Raw genomic sequence first — 17,134 nt, 5'->3', positions numbered from 1 at the left:
AATTGTAACTTTTGATGCAATCACGAAAAAAATAAAAGCATTCTGATGGGTTGCAATGAACAAGCTTTACAGCCTCCCCCAGAACATATCAACTTTTTCCAGTGTACGGAGGTTTTGTTGAATGACGACTCAAGTAATATGCACAAATGTCTATTCTACCGGACGTCAGTAATGTAGCTCCTGCCCGTCTAATTTGTAGGTCATTGCACATGAAATTTCACACAGCTGGACAGGAAACTTGGTTACAAACAGAACCTGGGAAAACTTCTGGTATGTACATTTCTGATTCATTTATCTCCTTACATGGCTGTCTCTGTCATCCCTGGCAACTAGTTTTTAGCTGATGAGGAAAGCATATCAACTTCCATGTTACCTTATGGGACTGCAGTTATTTTGGCTCACTTTCTGTAGGTATTTTTATGAACAAGGAGGAATTCCTTTTTAATTTACTGAGTGTTTGTCCCAGATAACTAGTATTTTATCAGGTCTTTTCCTACTGATCACATTCACTTAGGTCCCGCAGATAATTAATTTATTTTTGGAGACTGATTTGATATTTCCATAGGCTGGAAAATTCTGCATAGAGCCTGTGTGAAATCTGTGGGCTGATTGAATAAAAAAATATTGCTTATTGTAGGTGGTTCAATTATACGGCAAGATATAACATTTTGCATAAACCTTTTTCTTGTTCCTGGCCATGCCCTTGTTATAGCATTGTGTCTCTAAGTTATGGAAACTCTTATTTGTCTGTATTTTTAAAGGGGTTGTCCAGGATCAGTAAATGTGGTGCTATATCTAAAAAACAGGGACTCCTCTGTCACTGCACTGCCTGATATCGACTCTCATCCTCTTTGAAATTTATGGGGTTGAGCTGCAATACCAGACACAGCCCATGGACAAGAGTGGCACTGTTTTGGGAGGAAAAAAACACTCTCTTTACCTAATTACGGACAACCTCTGTAATATTTTCAAGAATATATTTTAGTTGCAGCTTTTTTGTTTCAGGTTAAATGAAGGTCACACAGTCTATCTGGAGAGGAGAATTGATGGACTTCTTTATGGGGAGCAGTTCCGACAGTTCAAGGCTTTGGGGGGGTGGAAAGAGCTTCAGAATTCAGTATGTAGAAAACTGTATTTTTAGATGTGTTTGTATATTAGGAGTTGTGGTAATTTTACACCTGGTAATGTAGATATAAGCAATTATCATTTAATCCAGGTAGAAAAATAGCGTATGCTAACCACATCCTTTCTGTGTATCTAATGTGGGCCACCACACGCGTTTCAGTTTGCATTTTACAATTGTGATCTGCAACATGTTTAAATGACTTAAATAAATCATAAATAAACATGAAAAATCATCAAAATATATACACTAATACTGGCAACGTGTATTGATAACTGGTTACACAACCACAATGGGCAAAATAGAGTACATACCAGGACAACAAATATTACAAGTTGCCAACCTATATGTTGTAGCATGATGGTAGTAACCTGCACCTCAGACCCCAAAACGTTTTACTCCTTGGCTTTTTCTGACATTTGAAATGGACGGGGCAAATTACCATATGTTTATGTAGTTAGATAATGATAGATAAATGATTGCATTACAGTTTTATAGTCCATGGCGCTTCCTATTTGGCATAAATAAAGATTGGATTTTATTTTTGTAGGTGCAGGGTCAGTGCATATTTCTCACCCATATTCATTGGGGGACACAGAAACCTTGGGTATAGCTATGTCCTCTAGGAGGCGTTGACACTAGTAAAAGCTGTTAGCTCCTCCCCTGGCAGCTATACCCCCTCCAGCCTGGAGAGAGAGCTTCAGTTTTTTCTAGTGTTAATAGGAGGCAAGACCTCTCTGCTCTGCAGCGATCTCCTGAAGATTTTTTTTATATATATTTTTTTCCCTTCTTTTTCAGATGGGACACCAGTGGTCACCTCGCCTCCCTGTTCTCCCGGGGTCGAGTTGCGCCAGTACCGGTCATCCGCACTGCTGCCTCCCCCACAGAAGATGAGGTGGACCAGGGCAGCCTCGCTCCCCTGCTCCCGCCAGCCAAGGGGTCACCTAGGTCCGCCAAAGAGAAGACCCTCCCGCCATACCAGACTCCTGCCACTCCGGTGCCAACTGCTGAGGAGGTGACCCTGCCCTGCTGGAGAAGGTAACATTATGGGCCCACTTAGGGAGGGTGAAGAGAAGAGGAGGAAGATAAGGGGCGTACACTGGACTAGGTGAGTATGGTACCCAGTGTTCTGTCTTCAAAACCCCTTTCACCGGGCTCCCTCCTTCCCCCTCCCTCTGGGCCAGACACCGGGCTTAATTTATCTTAGCCCTGGACCTCCGGTGGATTTCCTCCCCCCTCCCTCTGTGCCGACACTGCACAGGCACATAGGGGTGCCACTATCTCCTGCAGGCACTGTTAGGCACAGCGGGCAGCCGAGCGCACCACTGTGCTCTGAGTTTTTCTTTTTACCTCACTACTGGAGGGGAGCAGAGGAGGTTCCCGCTCCCCAGCGCCATAATCCGCTCTTCCAGGGAGCAGGCGCTAAGCGCGCTGCTCCAGAAGAGAACCGTGGGATCGTTTGGTGCCAGCACTGTGTCCGGGCGCCGTTAAATTTAGGCCCCGGCTTCACTTTGGGCCTACCCCTTCCTTCTTCCTCTGGCCCGTGATGCGTCTCACGGCCGGAGGGCGGTTCTAATGTCACTACGTCTCAGGCGGCGTACTTCCCCCTCTGTGCCCCGGCCGGCCTGTCAGTAGAGAGTGGTGCATTCCGGTAGGCCGTGTCCATGACTTAGGCGCCGGCTTCGCGGCCGCAATCTTTCATCCCCGGGAATGGGGGGGGGGGGGGGGGGGGCTTTCGGTCTGGCGCAAGTTCTTTCCGCCTTACTTCCCCCTCCCCCAGTAGCCCGCAGAGCCCCGCCCCTGGTTTTCAAGGCTATTAACCCTTCCTGGCCAGCCATCTCTTGAGGCTGGAGCAGGATTATGCCTATCCGCAAGGCAATGTGTTTAATCTAATTTAACCCCTTTCTGCCCTTGTCACCTGAGGATGGGCATCCCAGTTTTATTTTAAAAAAAAAGAAAGTCCATTTCAAGTCCTGCCCCCTCAGACCTTATTACCGCAGGACCGCCCCGTCTGTATCAGACTGGGCCAGTGTCCTAACACGGACAGAGGAGGACCTCTCGGTTCTCATTCCACCCTCCGGGCCGTTTGGTTGATAGGCACCACCTGCGCAATCCAATGGTGGTCCTCCGGACCATTCCAATCACCCTCTGGGGTCGTTGGTGTTAAAGCACTACCTGCGCAATCCACTGTGGACCTCTGAATCTTCCCAATCACCCTCCGGGGTCGTTTGGTTGATAAAACGCTACCTGCGAAATCTACTGATGGACCTATGGACTTCCCAATCACCCTCCAGGGTCGTTTGGTTGATATTCTCCACCTGCGCAATCCAATGGTGGACCTCTGGATCTTCCCAATCACCCTCTGGGGTCGCTTGGTTGATAAGCACCGCCTGCGCACTCCAATGGTGGTTCTCCGGACTTCCCAATCTCCCTCCGTGGTTGTTTGGTTGATAAAGCACCGCCTGCGCAATCCGGTGAGTGAACCTCTAGAAGTTTACATTCCACCCCCGGGTAGATTGGTTAACTCCCTCCGGCGAGGGATTCTCAGAGTTAAGACTGCACACAACGGGCCAGAGCAGGATATTTTCCTCCTCTGTCACCTCCACACCCCCACCCTTCCTCCCTAGGGTCACGCTCAGACGCACCCTCCTCTCCCTGGAGAGGTTCGGTCGGAAGGGGGGGGGATCAGTGGTTCGGTCTCTGCCGTGATTCCGGTGCAATCTTCCAAGGTGGGGTCCGAGGTAGACAGCAGTACTCGTCGTATGCATTACCCCCTTCCTTAGGCAGAGTATTTGCACTACTACTGGATACAGTACTCCCTTGGATATTACCTCCCTCCATGGGGTCTAACCGCACTAGAGCTGTTTCAGAGCCGGCAGTCGGCGTTCCCCCTCTTAGTAGGTGGCGGAACTGCATTCCCACAGGGGGCAGTACTGACTGTATGCATTAGTCTCTTCCATAGGTGATGCTATGGCATTGTCCCTGCTTCAGTGTTTACTGTATATCTTACCCACTTATGTAGGTGGGGTATTGTTACAAGACTCTCCATATGCCTTGCCCTTTCCGTAAGGGGCGTATTCTCTCTACTTGGATTCAGTTCCTGCTAGATGCATTACTGCATTGCCACCCTTCATGGTGGGGTACTTGCACTACCGCTGAGTGCAGTGCTTGCCTTAAGCATTACCCTCTTTCATTGGTGGGATAATTGCAACATTGCCCTTTCCACAGTGATCCACTACTGTGGGGAATGAGTACACATCTTGGATGTTGCACTTCGACTACGCCTGGGCTATAGAGGCATTAGCTTCTTCTACAAGTGGAGCGTAGCGAGTATCAATACACGCCGGTGCCCTGTACTTTTCTAATGGTATTCCACCAGTGGATACTGTGGCTGTTTCCACGTTGTGTCCTTTTCCTTCGGTGTCTGTTTGGAGCATGAATATGACAACCTCTCTCCTCACTGGGTTGCCCAGCGCCACTCATGTGTCCTAGCGTCCCCTATCTCCAGGGTCCTCCATTGAACCAATATGGGTCTTCAACAATGTGTAGTGCATACACCATGGCACGTAATATTGTGATTGCGTCCTAGCGTGTCGAGTATTGCACTGACTCCATATTCTCTATCCACCATTCCTGATGTGGGAACTGGTTGTGCTGGCACTCTGGTTCAGCTTTGCAGCGTGTTCTCCTCTACTGGTGCGGAGTTTCCGCTGGTACTAGCGTTCGCAGTCGCTGCAGTGTGGCATTTCATCAGGTAGGGGTTTTACCCTGACACTGGCTTGGCGGTTGTTCCTGTTCAACGCCTCTCAGGTGGAGGGTTTAAGATTATCTCTCCTTCCCTGGGGTAGTATGGTACCATGGCTTCTACTGGACTCTAGTCTGCCCCTCAGTTTCTGCTGGCGGGGCACGCTGCGGCTGCTACGGTACAGGCGTCCGGGAGTAGCCTTTACATACTCTGGCTCCTCCTGCACGGTTCCTTCTTCAGGTGACGGATTCTTCTACCGCCGAATTCGGTGGCGTACGCTGTATGGCCTCCTCCTTAGGCGGAGTATGGCACCGCCACTATCATCCGGTGGCTACTTCTGTGTAGTGCCAGTCTCAGATGAGGAATGGGCTTCGCCCTGCCACTTTTTCCTTGGGCTCAGGGTTCACGGCCACTCCGCAAACCTTGGTAGCTCCTACGTTACTACTTCCCCTCATCTATGTTCATGCAGGGTATTGGTTCTGTGTTTTTTTTCTTCCAAGTCTTGTTCCGGCCCGACTGTTGGGCTGTGACGTTTTTTTCAAATACTACCCGTTGGTCCTGGGTGTACTACCCGTATCTACAACTACCTCTCTCATTACTTGACTAGTGACTGCCATGTCAGTCCGATGTAGTCATGACTTTTCACTGCACATTCCGTGGCTAGACTACGAGACTCACCACCCCAGGATGAGCGGGGGTGCTGTCACGACTGTTGATGGAGTTTCGTTCCTGGAACGGAACACCCCTTCTATTCTTCCTCCTCGAGGCAGGAGTTTTTTCCCTCATCTTGGTCTGGTCGAAATGTCCGTCGAGCAGTGTTGCTACACGGTCGCTGACGGAACTCCACCGCCGGTGATTCTCATGTCGTCTCTACTTTTACATATCCAATGTGTTGATTCATTGGCTTGTGGTTGAACATGCCTCCTTCAGGTGTTTTTTTCTCAATGGCTTATCAGCCAGCTTCTGAGTCTTCCCACAAGCCTCTTCAGCTCGGGGGACATTGGTGGACCACTTATCATCATTTCCGTGGAACGCTTCCCTTTAGCAGGGGTGGATCCTGCGGTCCTGGGTTTTTGGTTTGGCCATTATTTCACTGCTGTCAGGTTCGGTGCTGTGTATCCTTTTCCAGCATCCTCTGACTCACCCGGGGCCCATAATACCTTCCTTCAGGGAATGGCATATACGGTTCCTCCATACCGTCCTCCTTTACCGCCTTGGGATCTGACCTTAGTCCTTTCAGTGCTCCGGAATTCTTCCCTTGAACCTTGCGGGAGATGTCACTCCGACTCCTGTCCTGGAAGGTGGTCTTTTTCTTGTGGCTATCACATCCATCAGACGGGTGTCCGGGTTGGGGTGCTCTCTTGCAGAGAACCTTCTAGTTCTGACAGGCATAAGCGGTTCCCCGGCCCGTTTATTCCTTTCTCCCGACGTTGGTCTCTGGTTTCCATTTCAATGAAGAAACTGTCCTTCCATCACTGTGTCCCTCCCCTTCACACCCTAGGGAAAGGGAGTTGGGTCATTTGTAGTTGTCAGGGCTCTGGCGATCTATTTGCCAGCCTCTAGTTCTTTCCGGCATACGGACTCTCCTTTTTTGTCATCCCGGAGGGTCCTCACTAGGCATTGGCGGCCTCAGCGGTGGCAATTGCACGTCTGCATTTGCTTAAGCATACTGCACCCGGGGCAGGGTTCCGCCCTTCGGTGTCACTGCTCACTCCACCAGAGCGGTGGGCGCTCTTGGGCTCGGAGGATTCAAGGTTCGGCCGCACAGTTGTGCAGGGCGGCTACTTCTCCTTATGCACATTCGCTAAATTCTGCCCGGTGCACACTTATGCATCGGCGGGTGCCGCCTTGGGCCGCATGGTCTTGCAGGCAGCAGTTCCATGGGTCTGTGGTTTTCCCTCTCTGTGGACTGCTCTAGGACGTCCCACGGTCTCTGTGTCCCCCAATGAATATGGGCGAGAAAATGAGATTTTTGTAAAACTTACCAGTAAAATCTCTTTCTCACTCTTCATTGGGGGACACAGCACCCACCCAGTATTGTTGTTCGGCCACAGTGTGGCTGTTGCTGGTTAGAACCTGGTTCGGTTCTTGGCATTGTTGCTGTTCCACGTTTTTCGTTGGTTTACTTGCTTCTCCTACTGCTTCTCACAAACTGAAGCTCTCTCTCCAAGCTGGAGGGGGTATAGCTGCCAGGGGAGGAGCTAACAGCTTTTACTAGTGTCAATGCCTCCTAGAGCAGTGGTCCCCAACCTTTTTTGCACCAAGGACCGGTTTCATGCAAGACAATTTTCCCAGGGACCGGTTGGGGAAAACAAAACACAAAGGTGCATATTAAAATATATAACACTATATAATGACTATATAAACTGACTATGGTCTCTGCTGCACTGTACCGTATTTTTCGCCCTATAAGATGCACCTAGGTTTTAGAGGAGAACAATAAGAAAAAAATATTTTTCATTACACCTCAGGTCAGACCAGCAATCAGACCCCCAATGTTAATCAGACCTCGGATTAGACCCCCAATGTCTCAGATCAACCACCAAACCTTTAGCCATCTATCAGCCCCCAATGTCAGCCATACACTCCCCCCAATGTCAGCCATAAACCCCCCCCCAATGTCAGCCATAAACCCCCCCCCAATGTCAGCCATAAACCCCCCCCCAATGTCAGCCATAAACCCCCCCCAATGTCAGCCATAAGCCCCCCATTAGCCCCTCATGTCGGCCATAAGCCCCCCATTAGCCCCTCATGTCGGCCATAAGCCCCCATTAGCCCCTCATGTCAGCCTTAAGCCCCCATTAGCCCCTCATGTCAGCCATAAGCCCCCCATTAGCCTTTCATGTCAGCCATAAGCCCCCATTAGCTCCTCATGTCAGCCATAAGCCCCCCCATTAGCCCCTCATGTCAGCCATAAGCCCCCATTAGCCCTTCATGTCAGCCATTAGCCCCTCATGTCAGCCATAAGCCCCCCCATTAGCCCCTCATGTCAGCCATAAGCCCCCCCATTAGCCCCTCATGTCAGCCATAAGCCCCCCCATTAGCCCCTCATGTCAGCCATAAGCCCCCCCATTAGCCCTTCATGTCAGCCATAAGCCCCCATTAGCCCTTCATGTCAGCCATAAGCCCCCCATTAGCTCCTCATGTCAGCCAGCCCATAAGCCCCCCAGGTCAGCCAGCTCCATAAGCCCCCCAGGTCAGCCAGCTCCATAAGCCCCCCAGGTCAGCCAGCTCCATAAGCCCCCCAGGTCAGCCAGCTCCATAAGCCCCCCAGGTCAGCCAGCTCCATAAGCCCCCCAGGTCAGCCAGCTCCATAAGCCCCCCAGGTCAGCCAGCTCCATAAGCCCCCCAGGTCAGCCAGCTCCATAAGCCCCCCAGGTCAGCCAGCTCCATAAGCCCCCCAGGTCAGCCAGCTCCATAAGCCCCCCAGGTCAGCCAGCTCCATAAGCCCCCCAGGTCAGCCAGCTCCATAAGCCCCCCCAGGTCAGCCAGCTCCATAAGCCCCCCAGGTCAGCCAGCTCCATAAGCCCCCCCAGGTCAGCCAGCTCCATAAGCCCCCCAGGTCAGCCAGCTCCATAAGCCCCCCAGGTCAGCCAGCTCCATAAGCCCCCCAGGTCAGCCAGCTCCATAAGCCCCCCAGGTCAGCCAGCTCCATAAGCCCCCCAGGTCAGCCAGCTCCATAAGCCCCCCAGGTCAGCCAGCTCCATAAGCCCCCCAGGTCAGCCAGCTCCATAAGCCCCCCAGGTCAGCCAGCTCCATAAGCCCCCCAGGTCAGCCAGCTCCATAAGCCCCCCAGGTCAGCCATCAGTGCAAATCAAATCAATTAAAATAAAAAAAACACTTACCTCTCCTGCTCCTGGTCACCATCGCGATCCTCTTCATTCTGCTGTCGGCTGGCTGTGTATAGCGGCGCACAGCGTGAGGTCACAGAGCGACCTCACGCTGTGCGCAGCCCTGCACAGCCAATAGCCGAGCCGAGGACCAGGAAGCGGTGAGTACAGATCCTTCACCGCTCCCTGGTCCTTCTGTACTAATGAAGCGCTTCCATAATGGAAGCGCTTCATTAGTACAGAGTTAGACTGCCCTGATCGCCGCGGCCCGGCTAGCAATCTTCCACGGCCCGGTCCTGGGCCGCGGCCCGGCGGTTGGGGACCGCTGTCCTACAGGACATGGCTATACTCACGGTCTCTGTGTCCCCCAATGAAGAGCAAGAAAGAGATTTTACCGGTAAGTTTTACAAAAATCTCATTTTTTCTGCCATTTAAATGAGTTCTCCAAGACAGGGAATCCCTGTTGAGATGGTCTGGCAGGGTGCAAAATAAAAAAAACTAAAAAAATCCAGCAATGAGCTCCCTTTTCCGGTTCCTTTTTATTTGTGACGTCACACCAGAAGTGTAATATGCCATGTACATGCATGTCACCTCCGCCAGTCAAACATTAGCCACAGCCAGAGGCAGAAGTTATGTGCCATGCCTAAACACGTCATCACTGTGGTCATTGATTGGCCAGCAGCGATGACATGTATGTAGATGGCCCATGACACATTATCTATACCAATGCTTATCATGGTGTTGAGAGATCTCTTTATATTCTGTGCATTTTGCCTTGGATGCAGGTTAACACCTTTGGTGCCACTAATCCTCTCACAAACTTGGTCCCCAATCTACATGAAGTTGATGTGGATGCGGCTTTCTCCTCTGTCCCTTATGAAAAAGGATTTGCCCTTTTGTTCTACTTAGAGCAGCTTCTTGGAGGACCAGGTATGTACCATAATTTTTGGATTTAAAGGCAGCATCCACTGTCAAACGAGCAGTCAGCTGACTGCTATTCAAGGTGTACAGGAACTTTTAGGGCTCTTTCACAATAGCGGATGCAGTGTGGGTAATCCGCTGTGTGGGAGAACAGAGGCACAGAGCATTATCAGTCATCTTTTTACTACAAAATCACAGTGAGATAAAGTTGTCCCTGTGATTTTGTAGTAAAAAGATCAGAGAGGCAAAGAGCATTATCAATCATGTTATTGCTCCGTGTCTCTGCTGTCCGGTGCGGGGCTTGGCTCTCTTTCATGTAGCACGGCATCCACTAGTGTGGAAGAGCCCTTAGGTGCTATTAGCCAAAGTGCACAATATTTTTCTGTGTTGTTTGGGCTAACAGTATAGCAAAGCTGTCCTTACAATATGTGGCCCTTAAAGGGATTGTCCCATGAAAAATATTCTACAGAGTTCAAACCAGCACCTGGATACTTGTAATTGCATGTAATTAAAAATGTATTCTAGCTACTGAGTTATTTAATAAAATCTATCTGTATAGAGCCATCTGCTGTTTGCTCTTTTTATAATTTCTCTGTCCGGCTCACTGAGATGGAAGCACTTGCTTAGTTACATCCTTCAACTGCCACCAGCTGCAGCAGAAAGGACACGTCCCCTAAGCTGACAGGTTGAAATAGATCTAGCAGAACAATTGGAACAATGAATGGAGAGTTTTCGAGATCCATGTGAGGTCCGGTTATGATTAAGGGGCTCAGCCGAAACACATAAACTTGGATTTACTGCACTGCTTACTAGACTTATTATGTTTTAAGAAGATTCTAATAAAAAGTTTTTACTGGATGGAGGCTGATGCTGGAAGTTTACTACTGACAATTGCCTTACTCCAGGAGTTCCGATCACGCCAAGTCCGGAGCAGGGGAAGATGAGCTGACCACTTTATCTTGTCTTAGTGCTCTGATTTGAACATGTGTTTTTTATGACATTTGACTGCACATTGTGAGATCTTTTTCTTTTTATTTTTTTTATTTTTTATTCTATAGATGTGTTTCTGGGGTTCTTGAAAGCGTACATCCAGGTGTTTGCTTATAAGACTGTAACCACTGAGGAGTGGAAAACGTTCCTCTATTCATACTTCTCAGACAAGGTATATGCAGATATATTTTTGTTTCATTAGTTTGACATAACAATCATAGATCACATGACTACAGAATGTAAATGTATTGCCTGCAATGTTTACATGGTGTTTTATGTTTTGTGCACTGGCTAATGATATGTATTTGGCTTGTGTGTATCTAGGTGGAGATTCTTGATAAAGTTGACTGGAATGGGTGGATGCACACGCCTGGCATGCCACCAGTGCAACCAACGTGAGTTTCTGCTTGTTACGTCTTTAATATGATTTTCTCTCTCTCTGTCCAAACATTTATAGCATGAAGGGTTCCCATTGGGTACAATACAGCTGCTCTGCTTCCCTTGTACACTACCTGAAAGATGCGCAGTAGCTGTAGAATAAAAATACAGTAGCCCAGGACATACAACCTATGGATGCTGTTTGGTGCAGCCTGCCACCATTAGGACATGACAAAGCTGATTTCTTAATTGTGTCCAATCAACCTAAGTTTTATTGCTGCACAATCAGTTAATGTGTCCCTCACACACCAGAAAAGGTTGTGCACCCCTGCTGTAGATAAATACTTAGGCTAGGGACTAGAGAGACCGTGACCCACCATCCATAATGTTTGGAATCACAGTGGGTAGTTTAGTCTCAAGGAAAGCTCTTGGCACTCTCTACGCATGGCCATTAGTTTGATTAATGTCTGCAATATTTTTAAAATGTCATTTGGCTCAGGATAACAAATGTTTGGAAGTGGGCTCTACCAGCTCTCCACTGTTGTATGAGAAAAGTCTGTCTTTAGACACTGACAAATGTATGGTGAGGCACTGATTAAAAAGTCACACCTCTACCACTCTGATAGTTAAAAGGTCAAAATTGTAGTTAGCAGTCTCACAGGAACTGTGCGAAATGTCAGTAAAAATAGCCCTGGCCACTCATAAGGCCTTTCTGCACCCACCTACTCCATTTTTACTTCCCTCCCCCCAATCCCAAATAATCAGCCCAAGCTCTGAGCTCTTTTCATTCGAGCAGAACAGGACAATACTGGTTTGCATGAGTTCCAGCTCAGGCTGGATGGCTGCAGGGGTGTGCTTCTGAGGGCTTTCTCTGGCTGAAATGCAGCTAGAGCCATGTTCTTGGTCTTGTTTTAAAGCCAATAATCTTATCTCCAGTCGTGATCTAGTCTAAATTAGAGCAAGAAGAAGCGAGAGCTGAATAAAATATACTTGCAGCTCTCACTTCCGCCTGTATGTTGGAGAAGAGTGGTAGGGGGACGAGCAGGAGGGAGAGGAGGTGGCTCACAGACCTTTTTGTACCTAATTTATCCTGCAAAATTCAAGCTCTTAGGCTGGGTTCACACGAGCGTGTCCGGATTAGGTCCGGATGCGTCCCGGTGTGTTGCGGCAAAACCGCGCGAGTAGGAATGCAATTGCAGTCAGTTTTGACTGCAATTGCGTTCCGATGTTCAGTTTTTATCGCGCGGGTGCAATGTTTTTTGCACGCGCGTGATAAAAAACCGACACTGGTACCCAGACCCGAACTTCTTCACAGAAGTTCAGGTTTGGGTTAGTTGTAGTGTAGATTGTATTACTTTCCCTTATAACATGGTTATAAGGGAAAATAATAGCATTCTGAATACAGAATGCATAGTACAATAGGGCTGGAGGGGTTTAAAAAAATAAACTCATTAACTCACCTTCTCCTCTTGATCTCGAAGTTCCCGGTCTCTTCTTTACTTGAGTTGTGGGCTAAAGGACCTTTGAGTTGAGTTTACTGATGAGTTGTGGGCTAAAGGACCTTTGGTGACGTCAGATCTCATGCTCCAATCACATGGTCCATCACCGTGGTGATGTACCATGTGATTGGAGCATGAGATCTGACGTCACCAAAGGTCCTTTAGCCCACAACTCAAGTAAAGAAGAGACCGGGAACTTTGAGATCAAGAGGAGAAGGTGAGTTAATGAGTTTATTTTTTTAAACCCCTCCAGCCCTATTGTACTATGCATTCTGTATTCAGAATGCTATTATTTTCCCTTATAACCATGTTATAAGGGAAAGTAATACAGTTTATAGACTGTCACCTAGCAACCATGCGTGAAAATCGCACCGCATCCGCACTTGCTTGCGGATGCTTGCGATTTTCACGCAACCCCATTCACTTCTATGGGGCCTGCGTTGCGTGAAAAACGCAGAATATAGAGCATGCTGCGATTTTCACGCAACGCATAAGTGATGCGTGAAAATCATCGCTCATCTGAACAGCCCCATAGAAATGAATGGGTCCAGATTCAGTGCGGGTGCAATGCGTTCACCTACCGCATTGCACCCGCGCGGAAATCTCGCCCATGTGAACGCAGCCTTACACAGTTACATTGAAGAAAAATTATGTCGGTCAGTTATGACTGCTGGAACACAAAGGGGGCAAAATTTTTACATAGGTCATCAGTGTCTGATCGGTGGAGACTACCGCCGATCAGCAGTAGCAGTGCGGCTTTCTCTCAGTTTTTCCTAGGCCATTGATGACACATTAATCGCTCACAGCCCCATAGAAGTCAACAGGGCTGAGCACGTAACCAAGCACAGCCGCTTTATGTACTTTTCTGTATTTTTATAAGCTCAGGAAACCCCTTTAATTTGAACTTTGTGTTTGCAGGGTAAGTTCAGCCTAATAGATCTTCTGATGTGTCATGACCCCAGACCATCATACCCTTTTGGAACTTTTTAGAGATTACGGTTATAGAAAATCTGAAATATTATGCTAAGCAATCTACTATGGACATAAGTATTACTTTGCTTTGGATATGTGTCAGATTTTCAGTAACAAAAATCGCTGAGCATAACCACAGCGATTTATGACTGTAGAGCCCTTCTTTCTGGAAATCAGAAGTTCATTTTGGCTGAATTGCCCCTGTGAGGTGGAGTCCTGAAATGAAGCTATAAACGAGCATTCTCTCAGGAGATGACCAAAGAGCCCTACTTATATATAATATAATATATAAAAAGTCACTGCTGAACTTTCCACTACTGTAATAAAAAGTGATGGACACCCCTTTAGCCTCCGACAGGGTAATTGCTGCCTACGACTGTGCTTGACATATTTGCTTTCATATGGTGAACAAGTTCACCCAAATGTGGTGTGAACTTGCCTTACTATTACATGACAACGTAATTTACACAACCTCTTAATGCAGATTATCTGTGCTATCTAGTGCAGAGGAAAGGTATCCAGGCATATTGCAGCTGTCCTTTCTGTTCTAGTGCATGATATAAAATGTAAGCAGTGACCCAATGTGCTGCTATAGGCAACCCCTCCACCTTTCCTCTGCATTAGTTTTCCAACTTGTAGTATTGTATAGTCTTTTCCTATTCCCATACCCAATATTTTAAAGGGGTTCTTCCCATCTGCAGGTTTTACCTGCTCTTCCAGCTCCCTCCTCTTGCCTGCACTCGTGCTGTGGGCGGGATGCTTGCTTTTGATTGACAGTTTGGCTGGCAGATCGTGCACGCTCCCGCTGCTGGTAGTGTAGCAGCATGTGGAAAAACAAGAATAGTGTAGCAGGCTTTGGATCGTGACAACCAGTTGAAAAGTGTGGCTGTCACGATCCCTCAGTTATATTGTTCTGTCCCTGCATAGGTGCTGCCAAGACCGAGAGTGAGCAGTCTCTAAACTGAACGCTGTTATTATAACAGTAATTTAGTGACAGACTCACTGCGGGATCTTATCTATAGTTACGTGCTCTTTGGTCAGTGGAGGATGGTGCGGCAGGCAGATCTATAACTCTTTCTATGGAACAGCTTCAGCGCATGCCCATAGACATCTATGCAGCTGAGTAGAGGTGGCTGGGCATAAAGCTCATATGTGCACGCTCCCAAGGCTACAAGACACTGCGCAATCGCGGCCACCACTGCTGTATCGCTGTGGTGGCCGTAACTATAGGCTACCAAGTGTTAACACAACAAAGATCAAAGTCCAGATATCTGAAAAAGGATGGAAGACCTTAAAATTTTGTAAGTTAATATTTATGCTATTTGGAATTTAATTACACCTGATTCACAAGATGGGAATACCCATTTAAGTTCTGGAAAACCCTGTTATCAATACATGGATGTTCCATTAAAATTTGCCCAAGTAAGATCCATAATAAAGTCTATTTTAGGAACAATAAAAAAAAATATGGCTGTAACCCATTGACGAAATAGTATTTCTAATATACGTACCTTACTGATACTCCACCAACTTTTGCAACTCTGATCTGGTTACATGACTCAAGTTTTTGGCTTTCCGGTTCTTTTCCTGCTGGCCTGGGCAATGTATGGGCATCATCACCGACATCTGGTACATTGTTGGATGAAAGCGCCAGCAGAATAAGCAGCGTTTTCCCCGATGCATGCACAGTAACAGCTATGTACAGGGATTGGTTCACCAGCAGTCAGCGCAAAGCATCATAAGCCGGGTTGGAAATGAGCACTAGGCCAATGGATGTGACATTGGGAATGGGGGGGAGCACAGTGAATTTGGATAAAAAATAAGCAGGTATTTGGAGCTGTTCAGAATTGGACTAGAGGTAGGGAAGGACGATTTTCAAAAATTAGATTAGGGTACTGGCAAAAAAGCCTTTAATTAAAATGCAGCAGTACATTAAAATGTGCAATATGCAACTCTCTTTTGTGTTTCCCTTGAGCCTCAGAGTCCTGATGCAGTTTAATGACATAAAATTAAAACCGTTTTCCCCTCTGAACTTTCTGCAGGTATGATATGACTCTTGCCAATGCCTGCATCAAACTTGCGGACAGATGGATTGAGGTAAGAGATGCAGATCCCTTCCGGTCTTGGCTTTAACAGCTTTAAATAGAACAGATAATGATACGACCAAACAGCAAGGTTTGTCGTGGTTGGTACGAGTCTGCTGCGCAGCAGTCGTGTCACATTCAGCTATATGAGCCGCAGCAGGCTCTAATGAAACTAATTAGGACCACACTCTCTAGAGGGTCTGTATTGTTAATGGGTTCAAGGTATGAGGTATCGCTGGTGCTGCGCAGCCATTAACAATGCAGACCAACTAAACAGTGCGATTCTAATTACTTTAATTAAAGCCTGCTGCAGCTCTTCAGTACTCGACCACAGCACAACCACGCTGCAACTGCGACAGTTGCTCTGTTGGCTGTGCCCTCAGGGACTGTTCACATGGTGTACTTTGACACTGTCAAAATCCACCATGTACAGTATACAGCGACAAACCACAGCGGTGTCTGCTGCTTTTGTGCACGGACAATGGACCCACTTGCTACTTTACTCATGGCTTATCTCTATTCAATGGAGCAGACAGCCGCTGTGGCTTCAAGCGGCAGCTGTCCACACACCATGCCAAGGAGGGACACATCCCTTCTTGGTGCGGTCCCAGCTTTTAACTGCCAGGCTGTGAACGCCAGCGCTGCCTTCCGTTGAAAACAATGGGAGGCAGAACACATGCAGCCGCCACTGGAACTTTGGCAAGAATTTTATAACAGTTCTGATGAAGATATCCCCTTCTAGAAATGACTGGCTGGATGACCCGTTGATCACCCAGGTCTGTTTCAGCAGGAGTTTTTGTCCGGCCGCCTCTCTGCATGTTTGCCGTGCTGCGGCCGGACCTCCGGGTCGTCCCCATTATAGAGAATGGGGCCGGAGCAGACTTCCAGCGGCACACATGGGCTATCGCTAGTATGGACCCTGCTAACGCTAATGTGAAGGTAGCCTTAGTGGTACCCAATCTATGAACACTCTGGGTCACAGATGGGTGGTCCTGAGCCTGGGAACTCATCCGAGTGCTCGGCAAGTATAAAGCTGCCGCTAATCACCCAATGAACGAGCAAATGCTCATTCTTCTGTTGAAAGTATCATTGGTGCGGACACCTTGATTGATCATTTAAGGACAGCAGATCATGCTTAGTAAACAGTGGTGGTCTGCTGCCTGGAAACAATGACTGTGTGAGGACGAGTGGTTGCAGCAGTGATCACACATCTCCATACATCTTCCCAATAGTTGCCTGCTAAAACGGCTCATGTAAATGTGCTTTTAGTGCTTAGACAATCCCTTAAAACCTCTCCTTAAAAAAAAGTGTCTTTAAAATAAACTGGTTCAGAACAATCAGTAGACGTAAAAAATGCAATATTAGAGACGATGATTATATTTATTTTTAATCCATGTTGACCTTTTGTGTGTCATGTATATTATATTCTTAACACTATTTTAACACACAACTGAGCGTCCCTTTGCCATTTCTTTAGGCTAAGGAGAGTGATCTGAGTTCATTCACTGCAGCAGACCTGAAAGAATTATCATCTCATCAGCAAATTGAGTTTCTGACTATCTTGCTTCTTAAGGTAATTGTTTCTGCTTTGC

The 17,134-nt window shown here is 47.7% G+C and overlaps 1 protein-coding gene across 1 annotated transcript in view; it reads left to right on the top strand.

The window, feature by feature from the left end:
• Nucleotides 1-17,134, top strand: part of LTA4H (leukotriene A4 hydrolase) — a 63,771-nt gene that overhangs the window by 32,251 nt on the left and 14,386 nt on the right. The window contains exons 10-16 of the mRNA XM_040408150.1: nt 200-270; nt 1,006-1,117; nt 9,484-9,628; nt 10,678-10,781; nt 10,934-11,004; nt 15,501-15,555; nt 17,020-17,115. Of these exons, the coding sequence (XP_040264084.1) occupies nt 200-270; nt 1,006-1,117; nt 9,484-9,628; nt 10,678-10,781; nt 10,934-11,004; nt 15,501-15,555; nt 17,020-17,115 (654 nt within the window). The remainder of the gene's footprint in view (nt 1-199; nt 271-1,005; nt 1,118-9,483; nt 9,629-10,677; nt 10,782-10,933; nt 11,005-15,500; nt 15,556-17,019; nt 17,116-17,134) is intronic.

This window comes from Bufo bufo, chromosome 1 (assembly GCF_905171765.1).
Source record: "Bufo bufo chromosome 1, aBufBuf1.1, whole genome shotgun sequence".
Taxonomy (NCBI): domain Eukaryota; kingdom Metazoa; phylum Chordata; class Amphibia; order Anura; family Bufonidae; genus Bufo; species Bufo bufo.
Note: the sequence above shows the minus strand (reverse complement) of the source record. Positions and strands in the feature narration are given on the sequence as shown.